We start from the raw sequence: 24,773 nt of genomic DNA, 5'->3' as shown, positions 1-24,773 counted from the left end.
CATATTTGTACATGTCATATTTGCTGATGTTGCTCTATTGTTGTTGTTGTTGTTGTTTGCTGTTGTTGTTTTTGTCTCTCTGTCTAATCCCCCTCTTGTCCCCACAATTTCCCCCTCTGTCTTCTTTTTTTTTTCTCTTTCTATCCCCTCCTGCTCCGGCCCGGTTGCACTAAATGATAATATAAATACATTTAATAAAGTCAAATACAAATAAGGCAACAAGAGAAGTATCCTACACTTCTCTTTTGTAAAGTAAATCTGAACAGCCGACATGGGCATCTACATCAACTATATGATTTGCCTGAGAAGCTGGACAGGACATAAAAAAAAAAAAAAAAAAAAAAAAAAAGATATTGTGGATATTAGATCAATGGGTGCACAAAATATATCAGACTGATAATTCATGGTCCAAATGGTGACGTCATATCGATAAATTAAAGGGACTGTTTGCAGCCTTTAGGGTGTCCAAACCTTTTCCACTGAGGGCCACAGACCGACAAATCAAACGATGCGGGGGCCGTTTTGTTTAGGGATGTCCGATAATGGCTTTTTGCCGATATCCAATATTCCGATATTGTCCAACTCTTTAATTACCGATACCGATATCAACCGATATATGCAGTCGTGGAATTAACACATTATTATGCCTAATTTGGACAACCAGGTATGGTGAAGATAAGGTACTGTTTAAAAAAAAAAAAAAAATAAGATAAATAAATTAAAAACATTTTCTTGAATAAAAATGAAAGTAAAACAATATAAAAACAGTTACATAGAAACTAGTAATTAATGGAAATTAGTCAAATGAACTGTTAAAGGTTAGTACTATTAGTGGACCAGCAGCACGCACAATCATGTGTGCTTACGGACTGTATCCCTTGCAGACTGTATTGATATATATTGATATATAATGTAGGAACCAGAATATTAATTACAGAAAGAAACAACCCTTTTGTGTGAATGAGTGTAAATGGGGGAGGGAGGTTTTTTGGGTTGGTGCACTAATTGTAAGTGTATCTTGTGTTTTTTATGTTGATTTAATAAAAAATAAAATAAAAACCATACCGATAAAAAAAACAACCCATACCGATAATTTCCGATATTACATTTTAACGCATTTATCGGCCGATAATATGGGCAGGCCGATATTATCGGACATCTCTAGTTTTGCTAATTGTCACCTTCAAAACCAGTACAATAGATAGATTATTTTCAATGAACCAGAAAATGGAATTTCGGTAGAAAGTCTGTGTGAATCCTGAAGAGCCGAAGCCCTACTGAAATGCTAACAGTTAGCACGCTGGCCAGTTAGCGTCATGTAACCAAGAATATGAGCAAAATGATCTTAAAAAAAGCTAACATGCTAACAGTAGCTTGCCAAAATACCAAAATATAATGCTAAATTAGCTTAAAAAAAAATCTAGCATGCTATAGTGCTAACTGTAACGTGTCAAGTATCAAAATATATTAGTCGGAGGTGTGTACATGAAAAATGTGTTTACAATGCTTGTTTGCTGAAGTTAGCACGCATCAAGTACCAGATAATGACTAAGATGTTTACCAACAAAATTAGCTAAAAAAAATAAATAAAGCTAGCATATTAACGTTAGCATGCTAACAGGTATCATTTGTCTAGTAACAAAATATTTGACCTCTAGGTGTTTACCTGCAAAATTAGCAAAAGAGCTTGCATGCTAATATTACAATGCTAACAATTGTGCTTTTACCCTCTGGCCGCACTTTGGACACTCCTGCTTTACGCCGGTATCTAGATGGCGCTAATGTTCTAATGTGTTGTAAGCATTATATTACAACTCAAATGCGTGTATAAGACACATGGCATTAGACTACGTAACTAATTCAGGGCAATGATCTTTAATTAAGCTCTTAAGGAAGTAATATGCAGCATTAACTTATATGACCAAATGCAAACAACCTTCCCTAGTCATGGTGGGGGGAAAAAAAAAACCTGCAACCAACACAAAAAGTCAACAGACATGGTCGCACACCTACTCACTGAACTTTGTGGACATTATAACAAAACGTCCAAGCATCATAAAAAATGTTTAATTACATTGTGGCCCGCCACGTCATTTCATTTAAAGTGGCCTGCAAAAGCCTGAAATTAATACGCGTTTTGTTTTACTTTTGTACAGTGAAAAACTGGTAGCTCAGTTGCCAAAATGTTACAGTAAAAAACAAAACTGGTATCGTTTTTCCATCTAGTAATACACCGTAAAAGCAACAACTGTATTTTGTACTGTTAAACAGTGGTACTATTTTTCCATTTCCTTTTATATGTTGTAAAAACCATCGTAAATTTTATTGTAACAGTTTGGCAACTGCGCTGTCAGTTTGTTTTACTGTAAAACCTACATATTTTTTTAGTGTCCGTAAAAATTATGTATCAGGGGTGTCAGACTTCTAATGTATACATATGTGTGTGTGTGTGTATATATATATATATATATATATATATATATATATATATATATATATATATATATATATATATATATATATATATATATATATATGTATATGTGTGTATATATATATATATATATGTATATGTGTATATATATATATATATATATATATATATATATATATATATATATATATATATATGTATATGTATATGTGCGTATATATATATATATGTTTATATATGTATGTATATATACTGTGTATATGTATATGTAAGTACATATATATGTACACAAATATGTATGTATATATGTATATATATGCATTTGTATATGGATAATACATATATATAATATATATATACATGTACACAAATATGTATATATGTATATATAAAAAATAATAATAATAATTATAATAATTAAAAAAATATGCATTTGGATATGTATAATATGTGTATGTGTATATATATATGTATAATATGTATATATATATATATATTTATATTATTACACAGTTACTGTATATATTTTCTACGTATTCTGTAAAAAAAAATCTGTAGATTTTACAGCAAAAAAAATCTGATAGCGCAGTTGCCAATCTTATCGTACAATTTATGATGATTTTACAACAAATAAATGGAGACGGAAAAAACAGTAACACTGTTTTTACTGTAAAAGAATGCAGTTGTTTGTTGTATTACTGTAAATGGAAGAACAATACTACAGTTTTGTTTTTTACGGTAAAATTTTGGTGACTGAGTTACCAGTTTTTTACCCTCAATTTTACAGTTCACAATTTGATGGGTAAAATGCTTAAAAATCATGATTTAACCTGATATTTAATTTTTATTTTTTTCATGCTTGGAAAATATACAGGTAAAAGCCAGTAAATTAGAATATTTTGAAAAACTTGATTTATTTCAGTAATTGCATTCAAAAGGTGTAACTTGTACATTATATTTATTCATTGCACACAGACTGATGCATTCAAATGTTTATTTCATTTAATTTTGATGATTTGAAGTGGCAACAAATGAAAATCCAAAATCCCGTGTGTCACAAAATTAGAATATTACTTAAGGCTAATACAAAAAAGGGATTTTTAGAAATGTTGGCCAACTGAAAAGTATGAAAATGAAAAATATGAGCATGTACAATACTCAATACTTGGTTGGAGCTCCTTTTGCCTCAATTACTGCGTTAATGCGGCGTGGCATGGAGTCGATGAGTTTCTGGCACTGCTCAGGTGTTATGAGAGCCCAGGTTGCTCTGATAGTGGCCTTCAACTCTTCTGCGTTTTTGGGTCTGGCATTCTGCATCTTCCTTTTCACAATACCCCACAGATTTTCTATGGGGCTAAGGTCAGGGGAGTTGGCGGGCCAATTTAGAACAGAAATAACATGGTCCGTAAACCAGGCACGGGTAGATTTTGCGCTGTGTGCAGGCGCCAAGTCCTGTTGGAACTTGAAATCTCCATCTCCATAGAGCAGGTCAGCAGCAGGAAGCATGAAGTGCTCTAAAACTTGCTAGTAGACGGCTGCGTTGACCCTGGATCTCAGGAAACAGAGTGGACCGACACCAGCAGATGACATGGCACCCCAAACCATCACCCAACCATGCAAATTTTGCATTTCCTTTGGAAATCGAGGTCCCAGAGTCTGGAGGAAGACAGGAGAGGCACAGGATCCACGTTGCCTGAAGTCTAGTGTAAAGTTTCCACCATCAGTGATGGTTTGGGGTGCCATGTCATCTGCTGGTGTCGGTCCACTCTGTTTCCTGAGATCCAGGGTCAACGCAGCCGTCTACCAGCAAGTTTTAGAGCACTTCATGCTTCCTGCTGCTGACCTGCTCTATGGAGATGGAGATTTCAAGTTCCAACAGGACTTGGCGCCTGCACACAGCGCAAAATCTACCCGTGCCTGGTTTATGGACCATGGTATTTCTGTTCTAAATTGGCCCGCCAACTCCCCTGACCTTAGCCCCATAGAAAATCTGTGGGGTATTGTGAAAAGGAAGATGCAGAATGCCAGACCCAAAAACGCAGAAGAGTTGAAGGCCACTATCAGAGCAACCTGGGCTCTCATAACACCTGAGCAGTGCCAGAAACTCATCGACTCCATGCCACGCCGCATTAACGCAGTAATTGAGGCAAAAGGAGCTCCAACCAAGTATTGAGTATTGTACATGCTCATATTTGTCATTTTCATACTTTTCAGTTGGCCAACATTTCTAAAAATCCCTTTTTTGTATTAGCCTTAAGTAATATTCTAATTTTGTGACACACGGAATTTTGGATTTTCATTTGTTGCCACTTCAAATCATCAAAATTAAATGAAATAAACATTTGAATGCATCAGTCTGTGTGCAATGAATAAATATAATGTACAAGTTACACCTTTTGAATGCAATTACTGAAATAAATCAAGTTTTTCAAAATATTCTAATTTACTGGCTTTTACCTGTATATATAATTTAATAAAATAATATATTTTTTGTTGCAATATTAGATGAAGCAGTGATTCTCAAACTGTAGTAGTGGTACGCCAAAGAATCACTTAATTCAAAAGTTTAAACACAGTGTTACTGTTCAAATTGTGTGTAATGTTTCAGTGGCCAAATTATTAAATACGCTTGTTAAATACAACCGCTCTTCTTTTTAATGAATACTTAGGCCTACTGCGCTACTATATTTTAATGTTGGTCATGCTGGTGGTACTTGAGAGAGCCAAGTGTTTTCTGAGGTGGTACTTGGTGTAAAAAGTTTGGGAACCACCGAGTTAAAGTTTAAAAGTTATGAAAGTGCTTGCAGTACATGTTTTTTTTTTTCTGTCAAAATGGGATGTTCAATATGTTTAGTGAGAAAAGACGCATTTTCATTTCAGGCTTTCGTGGGCTGCATCAAATGTCAGATGTGGGGCCTTGAGTTTGAGACCGGTGGCATACATAATTGTGTAATAATATCACGAGGCATGTTTATGTACAGTATGTATTTACATGTAAATATATATTTATTTTATTTTATGAATGAAATAAATAAGTGTATATATATATATATATATATATAATATACATTTATTTCATTCATTAAACAAAAATATGTGTATATATACATATTTATTATACATTTATTTAATTAATAAAAAAATCAATCAAAACAAAGAAAAAAACGAATAAAAGGAGCATGTATACATAATATACATATGTATTAATCGGTAAAATATATTACTCACTGTTACAGGCGGCCCTCAATGAAAACCAGTTTTATCTACGAAGACGCCTGCTGCTAAAGAAGCAACCCCAAAGCCAGCTGCAAAGAAAGGTGTGCACAAACTACACTTAGATGGACAACAATTATAGATATCCATAAGTTGTTGGTTATTATTCTCAAGAAGCAGGAAGTTATTTATTAACTTCAAAGAAGAATATTGTGCATCCCTGATATAAACATTTCAGATGAACCCTAAGGTGCATGTATCTCTTTGTGCCACGAGGTGGCAGTGTTGCCCCAATGTCAATAACAGCAAAACATGAAGCAGTTAGTCGATGTGCACGTTGAAGCAAGACTTTTATTGTCACCTTTGCCAGGTTCACATGTCAAAAACAAAATGGTGAAAAAAATTCAGCAGCGATGATGAACAGCTAAAAGGAAAATGTACGCAAGTTAATGGAATAAAAGTGTGTCACAGGTGAGAATCAACGCTGGCTCCCTTTTTCGAACACGGTGAACTGGACATAAACAGCTGAAATATTGCACAAAATGTTGAATCCTGTCAGAAGGTTGTCAAGGAGGTTTCATGAAGCTTCTCCCTGTTGAAATATTCTGAAATCACAGCTAAAATGTCAGCAGGAGCTTTGGCGCCCTCTGCTGTTCAGAAGGAGAAGCACCAGTCAGAGCTCAGCCAACATTAAAAGAAGCAAAAGCTCAAAACTAAAAAAAACTCAAATGTTTGAGGAACTAGATGTCCCCAGCAGTCTGGTCCATGGCGTGGGCAGCAGGCGAGGACGGCGTTCCTGTCTGCGACTGTCTCGTGTCGGCCGACTGGAGGGCGGCGCTGCTCTCCAACACACTGAAGTCATTATTCTCAACGTCCAAAGAGTTGCTCAACTGGTCTTCGTCGCCGCATCCGTTGACATGGAGGTGCACCGTAGTCCTGCCGGCCACTGGCGACATCTTCACAAAGCCGTTTGGCGGCTGGATGGGATCAGTCGCGTCGTCGCCGACGTGTTCCTCGTCGCTCACCTTGACGATGCTCTCGTTGGAGGACGACAGCGGGCCGTAGTCGTCCTCGCGCCTCACATGAAAGTCTTCATGGCGTTCCTCCTTCGCCGAATCATGTGACCCGACTTTGTCTCCAGCAGCAACGTGGTCTGCATCCTCACAGGACTCCCACGTGGTCGTGGGCTCCTCCTCCAAGAGGGCGCCGTCCTCAAAGCCCACTGCTGCAGGCGAGTGCACCTCCACGGGAGTCTCCATGGGGCCGCTCCTGGGCGTGTCTTCGGGCGTGTAGTCCAGCGTCCGCTCATGGCGGCTGTCCTCGAGGTAGAAGGTGGCGTCTGCTGGACCGCCGCCATCGTCGTCAACGGGAAGGGGGGCCTTCTTACACTTCCTGGCGGTGGCGTCACGAGGCTCCAATACGTCGACCAGAGGGTCGCGGCCGACGGTAGAGAAGACCTGCAGGCCTTGTGGGCGGGGCTGATGAGGAGCAGGACTGCAGGGCGAGATGAACATGACCGATGATGAAGTTGAAGCTTGGATATTTGGACCTCACCTCTCCATGGACTCGTACGGCACGCTGAGACTCTGCTCCTTGACGGCGGCGTCCTCCTCCTGAGCCTGAGCCCAGCCCCGGTTGGACGAGGCGTAGGTGAGGATGGCGTCCGTCACGGTGTAGGGGGTGTGGCCTTGCACACAGTCCAGGATGTGGCCCACCGGCAGCTGCGTCTGCAGGAAGAGGTGCAGCTGGCTGTCTGACAGGCACACCGTCATGTGGACCACCCTGCAACGCAACACGCCGTCGCTCAGGGGCCTGACCGCCAGCGCTGGAGGGAGGAGAAAGAACCCACCTGTCCAGGAAGACCTGAAGGCCGTGGCGTCGTCTCTCCAGGAAGTCCTCGTTGCCGAAGGAGAAGAAGGACTTTCCGGGGAGATCTGGGACGGGCCTGCAGGGAGAAAGCCGTGTATCCTTTTTCAATATGAAAGCGAAACTAAAAACACACTTTTTCATGATTCAGGCATGTGAGTAGCCTCTGAGGAAAAAGGAAAATTTCTGTCATATATATAATGTAGTAACAGACACCTTCATAACAATATGTAATATGTACAATATACACTGCAAGTATATATATTATGTAGTAACAGACACCATAACAATATGTACAATATACACACTAAGTATATATATAATGTAGTAACAAACACCTTCATAACAATATGTAATGTGTACAATATACACACTGCAAGTATATACATAACGTAAAAGACACCTTCATAACAATATGTAATGTGTACAATATACACACTGCAAGTATATACTGTATATAATGTAGTAACAGCCACCTTCACAACACATGCACAAGCCACAACGACATCCTCTCTACCGAGGATGTCGTTGTGGCTTGTGCAGCCCTTTGAGACACTTGTGATTTAGGACTATATAAATAAACATTGATTGATTGATTGATGTAATGTGTACAATATACACACTGCAAGTATATACAGTATATAATGTAGTAACAGCCACCTTCATAACAATATGTAATGTTTTATATACACACTGCAAGTATATATGTATAATGTAGTAACAGACACCTTCATAACAATATGTAATATTTACAATATACACACTGCAAGTATATATATAATGTAGTAACAGACACCTTCATAACAATATGAAATATGCACAATATACAATGTAGTAACAGACACCTTCATAACAATATGTAATATGTTTTATATACACACTGCAAGTATATATATATATATATATATATATATATATATATATATAATGTAGTAACAGACACCTTCATAACAATATGTAATGTGTACAATATACACACTGCAAGTATATACAGTTTATAATGTAGTAACAGACACCTTCATAACAATATGTAATGTTTTATATACACACTGCAAGTATATATAATGTAGTAACAGACACCTTCATAACAATATGAAATATGTACAATATACACACTAAGTATATATATATAATGTAGTAACAGACACCTTCATAACAATATGTAATATTTACAATATACACACTGCAAGTATATATATAATGTAGTAACAGACACCTTCATAACAATATGAAATATGTACAATATACACACTAAGTATATATATATAATGTAGTAACAGACACCTTCATAACAATATGTAATATTTACAAGAGACACACTGCAAGTATATACTGTATATAATGTAGTAACAGACACCTTCATAACAATATGTAATATGTACAATATACACACTGCAAGTATATATATAATGTAGTAACAGACACCTTCATAACAATATGTACAATATTTACCTTATTTGATCATTTTAATCATTGATTTGAGATTGATTTCTTCAGCGCATTGATTTCTGTATCCATAGCAACGCACTTCCGACTTATGGCAACATGTGTGTTACTTCCGGAAACAAACGTGTTTTTTTTTATTGTGATAGATTTCGTATTAGACAATGAAGATGACTATTTTTAGACAAATAAGGATTTACAACCTTATCTTTATGAAGCTGAATATACTGAGGATGAACTGCTGCTTAATGAGACGTAAGGAGCAGACGGAAGCCGATAGAGTGAGGTGAAAGTGACTTTGACGCTGCAAATGTGGAATTTGAAGCCAAGCTATTTTTACATAAATGGAGTGCTTACCCAAATAAACGTCCCTGGCCAGCTGTACCAAACAGACAACTGTCCATCGAGTGAATACACTTTATATTGATCATGATACATGCAGCACGTCATGCGTGTTATTACAACTGCAGCACATACGCTGTCTGGCTAGCTGTATACAAACAAAACATGAAATAATACTTTACAGATACTGTAATATGATTGTTCATGTTTTTCACTCAGTACATACTGGTGTCTCATCGCAGTGTTGTGCATTACAAATTCCAACGTGTTTCGCGTTGACGTAGAAGATAGCTTATCATTTGCTGGAGTTAGCTTTTACGGCTAATACCGTTGCATGGCTAGAAAAAGAGTTCCTCAGTGTTCACTCTTACAATAACAATGTTGCTAGTTTGGTTATTACACAGGTTACAGAGTGGTGATGAAGTGTTTTTGAACGCATTTTTGAAATTATTAAGCGGTAGAATTGATTGCTCCCATTAGCTGCATAGCTAGTCATCAAGAACAAGACCATTTTTATATGTTAGAATGCCATAAAAACAACCTTTTGTCTTCTTGTCTATCATAATGATTGTGAACGATAGGCAACATTCCAAACAAAGTGCAGTTATCTCTTAATAGTTAAGCCAGTTATGATTCACATAATGAGATGAATAATACTTCATTTTCAGGTTCAAGATTTTCATTAAAATTCTTCTTCCTTATACTTTGTAAACACTTTTAGCCTCTTAAAGTGGATCATATTAGTACATTATTTATTAATCCATTGCATAATTCCACATACTGATATGCTAAAGGTTTTAAGTGTTGTCAGTGTTAGTTACAGATAAACACTGACATGTATTATTGATATATTGTTATTTACAGATAAACACTGACATCTATTATTGATATATTGTTATTTACAGATAAACTGACATGTATTATTGATATATTATTTACAAATACATACTGTTGTGTATTATTGATATATTGTTATTTACAGATAAACACTGACATGTATTATTGATATATTATTTACAGATAAACACTGACATTATTGATGTATTGTTATTTACAGATCAACACTGACATATATTATTGTTATATTATTTACAGATAAACAGTGACATGTATTATTGATATATTATTTAAAAAACACTGACATGTATTATTTATATATTGTTATTTACAGATAAACACTGACATCTATTATTGATATATTATTTACAGATAAACAGTGACATGTATTATTGATATATTTAAAAAACATTGACATGTATTATTTATATATTGTTATTTACAGATATATTTACAAATACATACTGTTGTGTATTATTGATATATTGTTATTTACAGATAAACACTGACATGTATTATTGATATATTATTTACAGATAAACACTGACATTATTGATGTATTGTTATTTACAGATAAACACTGACATATATTATTGTTATATTATTTACAGATAAACAGTGACATGTATTATTGATATATTATTTAAAAAACACTGACATGTATTATTTATATATTGTTATTTACAGATAAACACTGACATCTATTATTGATATATTATTTACAGATAAACAGTGACATGTATTATTGATATATTTAAAAAACATTGACATGTATTATTTATATATTGTTATTTACAGATAAACACTGACGTTATTGATATATTGTTATTTACAGATAAACACTGACATCTATTATTGATACATTGTTATTTACAGATAAACACTGACGTGTATTATTGATATGTTATTTACAGATAAACTGACATGTATTATTGATATATTATTTACAGATAAACACTGACGTGTATTATTGATATGTTATTTACAGATAAACTGACATGTATTATTGATATATTATTTACAGATAAACACTGACGTGCGTTATTGATATATTGTTATTTACATATAAACACTGACATGTAATATTTATATATTGTTATTTACAGATAAACACTGACAATTTTGATATATTGTTATTTACAGATAAATACTGACATGTATTGATATATTATTATTTACAGATAAACACTGACATGTATTATTGATATATTGTTATTTACAGATAAACACTGACGTTATTGATATATTGTTATTTACAGATAAACACTGACGTGTATTATTGATATGTTATTTACAGATAAACTGACATGTATTATTGATATATTATTTACGGATAAACACTGACGTGCATTATTGATATATTATTTACAGATAAACACTGACGTGCGTTATTGATATATTGTTATTTACATATAAACACTGACATGTAATATTTACAAATTGTTATTTACAGATAAACACTGACAATTTTGATATATTGTTATTTACACATAAATACTGACATGTATTGATATATTATTATTTACAGATAAACACTGACATGTATTATTGATATATTGTTATTTACAGATAAACACTGACATGTATTATTGATATATTGTTATTTACAGATAAACACTGACATCTATTATTGATATATTGTTATTTACAGATAAACTGACATGTATTATTGATATATTATTTACAAATACATACTGTTGTGTATTATTGATATATTGTTATTTACAGATAAACACTGACATGTATTATTGATATATTATTTACAGATAAACACTGACATGTATTATTTATATATTATTTACAGATAAACACTGACATTATTGATGTATTGTTATTTACAGATAAACACTGACATATATTATTGTTATATTATTTACAGATAAACAGTGACATGTATTATTGATATATTATTTAAAAAACACTGACATGTATTATTTATATATTGTTATTTACAGATAAACACTGACATCTATTATTGATATATTATTTACAGATAAACAGTGACATGTATTATTGATATATTTAAAAAACATTGACATGTATTATTTATATATTGTTATTTACAGATAAACACTGACGTTATTGATATATTGTTATTTACAGATAAACACTGACATCTATTATTGATACATTGTTATTTACAGATAAACACTGACGTGTATTATTGATATGTTATTTACAGATAAACTGACATGTATTATTGATATATTATTTACGGATAAACACTGACGTGCATTATTGATATATTATTTACAGATAAACACTGACGTGCATTATTGATATATTGTTATTTACATATAAACACTGACATGTAATATTTATATATTGTTATTTACAGATAAACACTGACAATTTTGATATATTGTTATTTACAGATAAATACTGACATGTATTGATATATTATTATTTACAGATAAACACTGACATGTATTATTGATATATTATTTACAGATAAACACTGACATGTATTATTTATATATTATTTACAGATAAACACTGACATTATTGATGTATTGTTATTTACAGATAAACACTGACATATATTATTGTTATATTATTTACAGATAAACAGTGACATGTATTATTGATATATTATTTAAAAAACACTGACATGTATTATTTATATATTGTTATTTACAGATAAACACTGACATCTATTATTGATATATTATTTACAGATAAACAGTGACATGTATTATTGATATATTTTAAAAAAAACATTGACATGTATTATTTATATATTGTCATTTACAGATAAACACTGACGTTATTGATATATTGTTATTTACAGATAAACACTGACATCTATTATTGATACATTGTTATTTACAGATAAACACTGACGTGTATTATTGATATGTTATTTACAGATAAACTGACATGTATTATTGATATATTATTTACGGATAAACACTGACATGCATTATTGATATATTATTTACAGATAAACACTGACGTGCGTTATTGATATATTGTTATTTACATATAAACACTGACATGTAATATTTATATATTGTTATTTACAGATAAACACTGACAATTTTGATATATTGTTATTTACAGATAAATACTGACATGTATTGATATATTATTATTTACAGATAAACACTGACATGTATTATTGATATATTGTTATTTACAGATAAACACTGACATCTATTATTGATATATTGTTATTTACAGATAAACTGACATCTATTATTGATATATTGTTATTTACAGATAAACTGACATGTATTATTGATATATTATTTACAAATACATACTGTTGTGTATTATTGATATATTGTTATTTACAGATAAACACTGACATGTATTATTGATATATTATTTACAGATAAACACTGACATTATTGATGTATTGTTATTTACAGATAAACACTGACATATATTATTCTTATATTATTTACAGATAAACAGTGACATGTATTATTGATATATTATTTAAAAAACACTGACATGTATTATTTATATATTGTTATTTACAGATAAACACTGACATCTATTATTGATATATTATTTACAGATAAACAGTGACATGTATTATTGATATATTTAAAAAACATTGACATGTATTATTTATATATTGTTATTTACAGATAAACACTGACGTTATTGATGTATTGTTATTTACAGATAAACACTGACATCTATTATTGATATATTATTTACAGATAAACAGTGACATGTATTATTGATATATTTAAAAAACATTGACATGTATTATTTATATATTGTTATTTACAGATAAACACTGACGTTATTGATATATTGTTATTTACAGATAAACACTGACATCTATTATTGATATATTATTTACAGATAAACACTGACGTGTATTATTGATATGTTATTTACAGATAAACTGACATGTATTATTGATATATTATTTACGGATAAACACTGACCTGCATTATTGATATATTATTTACAGATAAACACTGACGTGCGTTATTGATATATTGTTATTTACATATAAACACTGACATGTAATATTTATATATTGTTATTTACAGATAAACACTGACAATTTTGATATATTGTTATTTACAGATAAATACTGACATGTATTGATATATTATTATTTACAGATAAACACTGGCATGTATTATTGATATATTGTTATTTACAGATAAACAATGACATCTATTATTGATATATTGTTATTTACAGATAAACTGACATCTATTATTGATATATTGTTATTTACAGATAAACTGACATGTATTATTGATATATTGTTATTTACAGATAAGACATGAATTATTGATGGATTGTTATTTACAAATAAACACTGACATGTATTATTTATATATTGTTATTTACAGATAAACACTGACAGGTAATATACTCCCTGTGTTGTGAGCTCTGTTTAAATCAAAAACATACCTTCTCACTGACTACTTATAAATACTCTACCACTACGACTGGTTGGAATTGTAATGATCTAAACATGACCAGCAGAAAAGTACACAATGTTGTAGCTCGGACAGCAAGTAAGCTAGCTAGATGGTTAGCTAACTTGTGAGCGAGTTTCGGTGCTCTTGATCGTCTCCCCGTCCTGCAACTCGGTGCGGTGTTTAAGCAAGAGGAAGAGCGAGTACCTACTAGGTCAGCAGTTTACAAATGTTTGGATCCTATTTTTATTGATATTTCATTAAACAAACCAAAGTGATATTTTGACACTAAAATGAATGTTAAAAAAAATGCGAATTTCTGTGTTTTTGTGGAGATTTCTTTCTTTTTTTTTTCCAGTTGCATAACAATGGCGGAATATTTGTTTCCAGACCCAAAATTAAAAAAAAAAAAACACAACAAATTGTTTTTGAAATTTCCGATTTTGTGCATATACAGGTAAAAGCCAGTAAATTAGAATATTTTGAAAAACTTGATTTATTTCAGTAATTGCATTCAAAAGGTGTAACTTGTACATTATATTTATTCATTGCACACAGACTGATGCATTCAAATGTTTATTTCATTTAATTTTGATGATTTGAAGTGGCAACAAATGAAAATCCAAAATTCCGTGTGTCACAAAATTAGAATATTACTTAAGGCTAATACAAAAAAGGGAGTTTTAGAAATGTTGGCCAACTGAAAAGTATGAAAATGAAAAATATGAGCATGTACAATACTCAATACTTGGTTGGAGCTCCTTTTGCCTCAATTACTGCGTTAATGCGGCGTGGCATGGAGTCGATGAGTTTCTGGCACTGCTCAGGTGTTATGAGAGCCCAGGTTGCTCTGATAGTGGCCTTCAACTCTTCTGCGTTTTTGGGTCTGGCATTCTGCATCTTCCTTTTCACAATACCCCACAGATTTTCTATGGGGCTAAGGTCAGGGGAGTTGGCGGGCCAATTTAGAACAGAAATACCATGGTCCGTAAACCAGGCACGGGTAGATTTTGCGCTGTGTGCAGGCGCCAAGTCCTGTTGGAACTTGAAATCTCCATCTCCATAGAGCAGGTCAGCAGCAGGAAGCATGAAGTGCTCTAAAACTTGCTGGTAGACGGCTGCGTTGACCCTGGATCTCAGGAAACAGAGTGGACCGACACCAGCAGATGACATGGCACCCCAAACCATCACCCAACCATGCAAATTGTGCATTTCCTTTGAAAATCGAGGTCCCAGAGTCTGGAGGAAGACAGGAGAGGCACAGGATCCACGTTGCCTGAAGTCTAGTGTAAAGTTTCCACCATCAGTGATGGTTTGGGGTGCCATGTCATCTGCTGGTGTCGGTCCACTCTGTTTCCTGAGATCCAGGGTCAACACAGCCGTCTACCAGCAAGTTTTAGAGCACTTCATGCTTCCTGCTGCTGACCTGCTCTATGGAGATGGAGATTTCAAGTTCCAACAGGACTTGGCGCCTGCACACAGCGCAAAATCTACCCGTGCCTGGTTTACGGACCATGGTATTTCTGTTCTAAATTGGCCCGCCAACTCCCCTGACCTTAGCCCCATAGAAAATCTGTGGGGTATTGTGAAAAGGAAGATGCAGAATGCCAGACCCAAAAACGCAGAAGAGTTGAAGGCCACTATCAGAGCAACCTGGGCTCTCATAACACCTGAGCAGTGCCAGAAACTCATCGACTCCATGCCACGCCGCATTAACGCAGTAATTGAGGCAAAAGGCGCTCCAACCAAGTATTGAGTATTGTACATGCTCATATTTTTCATTTTCATACTTTTCAGTTGGCCAACATTTCTAAAAATCCCTTTTTTGTATTAGCCTTAAGTAATATTCTAATTTTGTGACACACGGAATTTTGGATTTTCATTTGTTGCCACTTCAAATCATCAAAATTAAATGAAATAAACATTTGAATGCATCAGTCTGTGTGCAATGAATAAATATAATGTACAAGTTACACCTTTTGAATGCAATTACTGAAATAAATCAAGTTTTTCAAAATATTCTAATTTACTGGCTTTTACCTGTATATAAAATGGACAAAACAAAGAACGAGCATTTGAACATATTTTTTTCAAATCCCTTTAAGACACCAATAAATAAAGTTGAAATGTCTTTATTTGAACAAAACAGAAAAATATGCATTTTAAAAGTATCCCATGTTTGAGTGCACATAGCTGCAATATCCAGCTAAACTCTGCACGACAACTTTATGTTGCGCTGCCTTTCCTTATAAAGATGCAAGCAAACATATTTTTAGCGGTACAGTTCCCTTTTTATGTTTACTTTTCAGACATGTGTCACTACTGCCTCAGTGGTTCTAAATTCACTAACTACATTGCTGGTTGGTTTAGTTAGTGAACAACCACATTGTGTGACTAACAAGGCTTTCGCTACCAGCTGCCATCTAGTGGATGGTTATTAAACTGCACTCAAGACAGGCGCACAACAGACTTATTTGGAGTAACTGGGCCATATTTTTATTTTTTTTTACCATGGACAAAATTCCCACGGCACACTCTTACCCTAAAGTTGAAAATATACAAGTGAAATGGTCAAATAGACTATTATAAATATAGTACTGTACTATATGTACCTGTGTATACTAATAATGACTATGAATTAGATTTATATCAACACTCCAGTGAGAAGTCATCATTCATTCACTCTACAAGGTAGTTATGTTTATTCATAATCAACAGCAGTGGTTGTCAAACTTGTTTCACCTAATACCACCTCAAACAAAACTTGGTTCTCCAAGTACCAGCATAATGACCAACATTCAAATACAGTACCGTAGTAAGCCTAAATATTAATTAAAAAGAAGGCAGAGGTTTTATTGAACAAGTATATTTTATTTTTGTGGCCCCTGTAACATGACACACAGTTTGAACAGTAACACTGTTTAAATATAGGAAAATAAAACACTGTACTTTAATCGAGTGATTCTTTGGTGCACCACTAGTGGTAAACGTACCACATTTTGTCGAGTAAGTAAGTATTTACTAGCGTGGGATTGTCTACCGGCCTTCTTTCTTGCATTTTTCAACTGTAACCGTGTAAAAGTATATCTAGTACTTTAAAAAGTCATTAACTATAGTTACCTTTTACTTTACCAAAAATGTAAAAATAATGTAAAAATATCTGGCATATGCAGTTGAGAGACGTTTCATGAAAGCAGAGCACGTTACCTGTTGCTAAGTGACGTGAGCAAGCGCGCACAATTTAGCTGAGCTGTGTTTGTTCGTTTAGCAGCGGCAGTTGGCGCTGGCGAATCTTTTCACTGGATTGTGTTAGCGCTAGTTAATGTGAAGTGAATTATATTTATATAGCGCTTTTCTCTAGTGACTCAAAGCGCTTTACATAGTGAAACCCAATATCTAAGTTACATTTAAACCAGTGTGGGTGGCACTGGGAGCAGGTGGGTAAAGTGTCTTGCCCAAGGACACAACAGCAGTGACTAGGATGGCGGAAGCGGGGATCGAACCTGCAACCCTCAAGTTGCTGGCACGGCCGCTCTACCAACCGAGCTATACCGCCCGCTATTATAGCCGAGCTATAATGAGATGGAATGGACTTCAATGGCTGTTGCATCCTCGAGTCTTCTTCTTGTTCATTACTCCCTCGTAGTAGTAGTAGTGGGTATGCATCACGTTTGCTGTGTGATGTTGCCTATTCCTGCTTCTTGTTGTTTTCATTCGTAAAAAGTTACTTTGTGCATCGAACACTGTCTTGACATACCACCCCATCGACAGCAGCGTGCCACGTTACATCAAACACATCGGTAACGGCGTCGCAACGTACCTAAAAGTAATCCGTTAGATTACACGGTTATTTCGAACACTGTCTAAATCTAATATCTCCACAAGTAGATCCATGTTTGTGATTGGTCATTTGCTGCTAAGCCCGCCCCTTCCGTAAGCGCACTCACCATAACAAGATTAGAACATCCTGACCTGATATATCAAGTCATTATCCAGTTTGGTTTTTATACCTTCAATGTTTGGCTGCTTAAAATAAAGACATCCCTTAATTTCAACTTGATTGAAACATTTGTTTACCTTACCACGTCAAACTATTTCCGGGTAACTTGGGGTCTCAAATGGATTCGCAAACAATAAGTCATCAGTTTTGTCCAATTGTGATTAAAAAACAAAAAAGCAAAATGTGGACATTTCTGTTTTCATTCGGGCTTTTTGGTGTGACAATATCATGTAAAAATACTCACACCAAGCCCGCGTTTTTCTGCATCCTCTTCTTCAGCCACGCAAACTCGCTGTAGCGCCGCCGCACGCACGACGTCTTGGCGGTGAACGCCTTGCTGTTGGTCTGCAATGACACGCACGTTAGCGTCGTCATGGGCAACCGCCAAACCAAGAGAATGTGCTTCTTAACCAGGATGTTGTAATTGAAACTCCTTATATGTATATATAATTTATATTTCACATGCAAGCATGTTTTAATCACAGACTTTGTTGTTGTTTTTTGCTGATATCAGATTGAGGACATGAGAGATCGACCGATACCGATTATTAGTAGTCAAGGAGGCCGATAAGCGATATTTAAGAAGGAGATATTCTTCAGTAGTAAAAGTTATTTAAACATGAATATTACATGTCAGTAAACATCTGGACAAGGCTTTAAGTTGTTGTTTTTTAACATTATTTTTTAGGAAAGGCGGGACCAGTCGTGACATAATGTTTAATGTTGTGTTTAATTTCTCATCAGAAAAAACATCAAACACCTTTATGTGTCTAGAAGGAGCATCAACATTTTATTTCAAAATAAGGCAAATCTCCTGGGAAAATTTCTCTACATCACAATAACTCATTTACTTCATTTTATACCATTGAATAACACTTTATGGATTTAATACATCGTACGGTTTATGAGATATTGTCCAAATTTATATTAAAAAAAATTGTGGGCTCCTTCACGTAGATTATAGTTGAGACATTATTTCTTACTGGATGTTACAGAAAGTATGAGAATGTGTGAGCTGCCGCCTGCTTTTCTTTACTTATTCAATCATCTCATATTTGTTAAGATATTTACACAAAGTTTAGAGTTTTGGAAGAAATATATTTTCTGTCGTCTTCATCTCCGTCCAGCTCTGTCGCGTTATTTGATTGATCATGAAACTCGTGGCGCTCCCTTAATGAGACACCAGGAAAGAAGGACAAAAACTGGATTTCCTGGCAAAAAAGTTTCAGTTTTGACAGGTAAGCAGAGGAGACGCACTGTGGGCGACCAGCACTGCAGGGAGGAGAGAAAGAGGCGTGGCCGCGGTAAAAGCAGACCAAGGAAGAATTCTCACAAGAACTCAATAATTATATCAAAACATATTTGGGGAGAATGAGATTAATGAGACTAATTTTTATTCTTAAAAAATAATTGGGCTCCAGCAAAAAGGGAACTTTTCTCCTGCAGGACAAAAGTGTTGCTTATTACTTATCTACTTGACTAATTATTCATTGTTTAATACTAAATATTGGTATCATTTGTGTAGATATTGTATCAGTGGCCTAGTGGTTAGAGTGTCCGTCCTGAGATCGGTAGGTTGGGAGTTCAAATCCCGGCCGAGTCATACCAAAGACTTTAAAAATGGGACCCATTACCTCCCTGCTTGGCACTCAGCATCAAGGGTTGGAATTGGGGGTTAAATCACCAAAATGATTCCCGGGCGCAGCCACCGCTGCTGCCCACTGCTCCCCTCACCTCCCAGGGGGTGATCAAGGGTGATGGGTCAAATGCAGAGAATAATTTCGCCACACCTAGTGTGTGTGTGACAATCATTGGTACTTTAACTTTAACTTTAGTTCTCTTGTAGTTGGTAAAAAAGATATTATATATATATGCTGGACAACGTGTTAAAATAGCACCAATATTTACAAACCATGACTGCAATACACCACATGACAGACGTAAGCCAATCACCTTTCTTCATTCAAAGTGGGTCACAAGTCTATAAAGCACTCACGTGGAGGAATATCTTATAGTCCACGTATGAATTCCACGAGCCTTCGTTCTGCACACGGGGGTCTTGAACCCGCACGGCAACAAACTCCTGGAGAAAACACACACACACACACATACACTTCCATTGAAATTTCAACTCAATAGAATTGGCCACGCCTCATAGGATGTAGAATTTAAATTAGAGGAAGTAGATTTCTACAAAACTGCTCATATCCAAGGATTTACAATTTTGTTGTACAATGTACAATGACAATAAAGATATATTCTATTCTATATGTATGTGTATATATATATATATATATATATATATATATATATACATATATATATATATATATATATATATATACACACACATACATATACATGTATATATATATATATATATATATATTAGGGGTGTGGGAAAAAAATCGATTCGAATTCGAATCGCGATTCTCACGTTGTGCGATTCAGAATCGATTCTCATTTAAAAAAAATCGATTTTTATTTTTTTATTTAAATTGTTTTTTATTTTATTTTTATTTTTTTAATTAATCAATCCAACAAAACAATACACAGCAATACCATAACAATGCAATCCAATTCCAAAACCAAACCCGACCCTGCAATAAACAGAGCAATTGAGAGGAGACACAAACACGACACAGAACAAACCAAAAGTAGTGAAACAAAAATGAATATTATCAACAACAGTATCAATATTAGTTACAATTTCAACATAGCAGTGATTAAAAATCCCTCTTTGACATTATCATTAGACATTTATAAAAAAAAATTAAAAAAAAAAAAAGAACAATAGTGTCACAGTGGCTTACACTTGCATCGCATCTCATAAGCTTGACAACACACTGTGTCCAATATTTTCACAAAGACAAAATAAGTCATATTTTTGGTTCATTTAATAGTTAAAACAAATTTACATTATTGCAATCAGTTGATAAAACATTGTCCTTTACAATTATAAAAGCTTTTTTTTACAAAAATCGACTACTCTGCTTGCATGTCAGCAGACTGGGGTAGATCCTGCTGAAATCCTAAGTATTGAATGAATAGAGAATCCTTTTGAATCGGGAAAAAAATCGTTTTTGAATCAAGAATCGTGTTGAATTGAAAAAAAAAAAAAATCGATTTTGAATCGAATCGTGACCCCAAGAATCGATATTGAATCGAATCGTGGTACACCCAAAGATTCACAGCCCTAATATATATATATATATATATATATATATATATATATATGTATATATATATATATATATAAGTGACAGAGGTGTAAGGTGACAGGTTATTGCACATTATTCTGTGTCACAGTCCAGTATTATTATTGCACATTATAGTCCGAAAAATAAAAGACAAGACACATGAGGACATGACGGACACATTGTGCTCACTCAGGGCCTGTTTAATGCTACTATGGCTCTTGGGTAAAAAACTGTTTTTTAGTCTATTTGTGCCCGCTTTTAGAACCCTATAGCGTCTGCCCGACTTGGACTTATTTGACCAACTTTTATCAAATGTTCAAATACTTTTAGGCTTCGAAGGTGAGTTTCATTCATTTGTTTTCCCTCTTGGTGTCCAGAGAGCTTGCAGCATTAACTGTATCCTGGAATATCAGTCAAACCTCAGCTCTTTCCAATGATGCCTCTATAAATCATAACCCAATATTACGTGTACGGGGTCTTGAAAACACGATAAAACACTGCCCGTACAGTTAATGAAGTGCTACCGAGGCCACAGTTTGACCCTGGAACGGACTATTTCCATTATTTCTTATCAGGAAAAAAAATGCTTGGAAACTGATCAGAGCCGTGAGAAGAGGGTGCTGTCATGGTCCATATTTTTACAGCGTGTAAATGTATATAGTACTTACGTCTTCATGGTCGATGGACATTCCTGCAGGCAGGAAGTAGGAAGCCAGACAGAGAAGTTCTTTCACTCACATGCTGCAAGTGTGAGAGGATGACTCACCCTGCCAGTCAGTAAAAGTTGCTTTTAATACACTTCTGTCACACATTTTTACATGTTTCCATTCAGACAAGCCAACATCTTATTTATTGTGAGTCAGCAAAAAGAGCTGACACAGCGTGACGTCACAGGGCCACTCAATCTTTCATGCTGTTTCCTGCGGACAATGTTACACCAAATGATATAAAACATGCTCAAACTAACGAGTTACTCATTTCACACTAGTGGACAGAAATGCTACTTTGCCCAAACTTGACTCGCAAACAGTCAAATGTTGGCTAATAGAAGAGACAAGAATGATGTTCGTGAAAATAATGACGTAGTTCAGCCAAAGTAAACATGAGCTAAAAGCTAATCCTTACAACTTACTTCCGCCGAGTGTTTTGTTTGTCTAAACAAGTAAACAAGCTCCTCTCCGAGTCGCTGCTGTTCCTCTTGGGTGAAAGCTCAAATGTTTCTCGCAGTCCAGTCGAGGTTTAGTTTGTCGAAGAAAGCTCCATTGAGATGTAAAAGTGTGTGTTCAGTCTCCATTTGACAAGTAACACGCAGCTAGCCGTATAGCCTCATGACGTCATGCACGACGCCCTCCTCGTCCTAACAGTACGCATGCGCAACATCCACCGGCCCATTCATTCCGTTTTGAATAAATCACGTCTTGTATTCATCTGTTGAACATCGAAATGTGTCTGCTAGGACACTGTTTGGGTCATTGTGTATTCCGGTCTTATTTTTATTTTACAATTCATACAACAAAAAAAATGTTAGTCAATAGAAACGAAGAAAACGGATGTTTTTTCGTATGACGAAACCGGAAGTTGCCATTTTTAAGACAAGACCGCGGACCAGCATGTAGGAAATAACTGTAGTGTTGTAGCCTGCGTTTATATATAAAACATATTCTTCTATGATCTTCTGGTCTTTTCTGACGCATGATGCAACGCCACGATGGGTTTCCTACGTGACAGTGGGTGGTCTTGTTTTTTTAAAATAATCTTCCGGCTGCGATGTTGGAATACATAGTTTTCACGCCCGACTGATTTCCCATGATGCTCCGCGCGATCCGCCATTTTGAAAGGCAAGCGCACCGGTACAACATCAGCAAATTCATATATACGAACCCGTTCACAAACGTATGCATAATGGCCGAGAAACCAGCAAAAAAGAAGTATAAAGAAGGCTTGGACAACCAGACGTTGGAAAGATACAACCAGAAGACACAATGCATAGGCGTTGACCCGTACGAAGTGCCGAAACAAAGTTTCACGTATGACCACAAATGCCTCCCGGCCATAACGTACATAGACATTTTGAACTACCTCGTCAATTACACCAGTGCCTATACAATGGAGGAATTGAGGGCATTCAAGTCTCTGGAGGCGTACAACCAGTTTATTAACGGATGGGTCAGCGACGTTAAAAGCATGACTGCAAACGAGAAAGTGCTTGTAGTGGGCAGGGTATGTATATATAACGTACATTAAAACCATGTGTTTAGCGAGGACACGTCGGACTCCTTAGGATAAGGGGAGTCTGCCCAAGCCTGTCCTCTCCCATCCACTTATATTTATTTATATATGTGATAAATTTGTTAATTTATTCAATTTGTTAGTTTTGATAATGCCCAACTGAAGAGTATAAAATATAATTCACGAGTATGACAATTTTTTAACAACATTTATTTCATTGCAACACTTATGTAATTACCAAACAAAAGTGCATCTCTAATGTATCTAACTTATGACAAGGTTGATACCTAAATATTTTATCCATTGAGATCTACAACTCATTTCGTGTACAAGCAACCTGGGCTGAGATGGGCGCTATATATCCTGAGGGGGGGGCTTTCGCTTTCGTGGTCCATCCCATAAAGGGCTTCGAGAATAGCAAATTGACAAAAAAATAAACAATACATCGTTCTAAAATGTTTAATAAACAGATTGAGACGTAATCCTACCTGTTACAAAGTGATCAGAACATATTTTGGAATGTTGAGATGGCTCCTCTTTCCTGTTGATGCTTGCCAACCACAAGCGTCGTCTCTCCTCGCTGATTTTCCTTGTCTGTTCTCCTTCGTTGTGTCTAATTTTAGGAATACTGAAAAATCCTCGCTGCACTGATCCATCCCGTCGATTTGTACATCCATTCACCCAACAGGAAATAACCATTATGCGCCTTTCACCAGTGTTTGCTCGAAGCTATTGTCAATAATCGTGAAGCGTGTCAACTAGGCCAGGTGTGTTTTGTTTGCCTCCCAAGATGGCGGATGACCCGGGATAAC

At 34.9% G+C, this 24,773-nt stretch overlaps 2 protein-coding genes across 4 annotated transcripts in view; one reads left to right on the top strand and one right to left on the bottom strand.

Annotated features, from left to right (window-relative positions):
* Positions 1–6,125, top strand: part of skap1 (src kinase associated phosphoprotein 1) — a 278,687-nt gene extending 272,562 nt beyond the window's left edge. Inside the window, exon 13 of the mRNA XM_061931992.1 lies at positions 5,671–6,125. The gene's annotated coding sequence lies outside the window, so the exon portion shown is untranslated. The remainder of the gene's footprint in view (positions 1–5,670) is intronic.
* The window catches only part of snx11 (sorting nexin 11), a 22,487-nt gene continuing 3,692 nt past the window's right edge, over positions 5,979–24,773 (bottom strand). For 2 of the 3 annotated variants that reach the window (XM_061931990.2, XM_061931991.2), the window contains exons 2-7: positions 22,401–22,499; positions 20,529–20,615; positions 18,777–18,877; positions 7,497–7,592; positions 7,202–7,429; positions 5,979–7,141 (exon numbers count right to left, since the gene is read on the bottom strand). In XM_061931990.2, the coding sequence (XP_061787974.1) occupies positions 6,388–7,141; positions 7,202–7,429; positions 7,497–7,592; positions 18,777–18,877; positions 20,529–20,615; positions 22,401–22,421 (1,287 nt within the window). In that variant the 5' untranslated portion in view covers positions 22,422–22,499 and the 3' untranslated portion in view covers positions 5,979–6,387. Of the gene's footprint in view, positions 7,142–7,201; positions 7,430–7,496; positions 7,593–18,776; positions 18,878–20,528; positions 20,616–22,400; positions 22,500–22,864; positions 23,211–24,773 lie in introns of those variants that run through there. The other variant, XM_061931989.2, reaches the window with a different exon arrangement.

Source organism: Nerophis lumbriciformis, linkage group LG39, assembly GCF_033978685.3.
Source record: "Nerophis lumbriciformis linkage group LG39, RoL_Nlum_v2.1, whole genome shotgun sequence".
NCBI classification, from domain to species: Eukaryota; Metazoa; Chordata; class Actinopteri; order Syngnathiformes; family Syngnathidae; genus Nerophis; species Nerophis lumbriciformis.
This window is presented reverse-complemented; position numbering and strand designations above follow the sequence as displayed.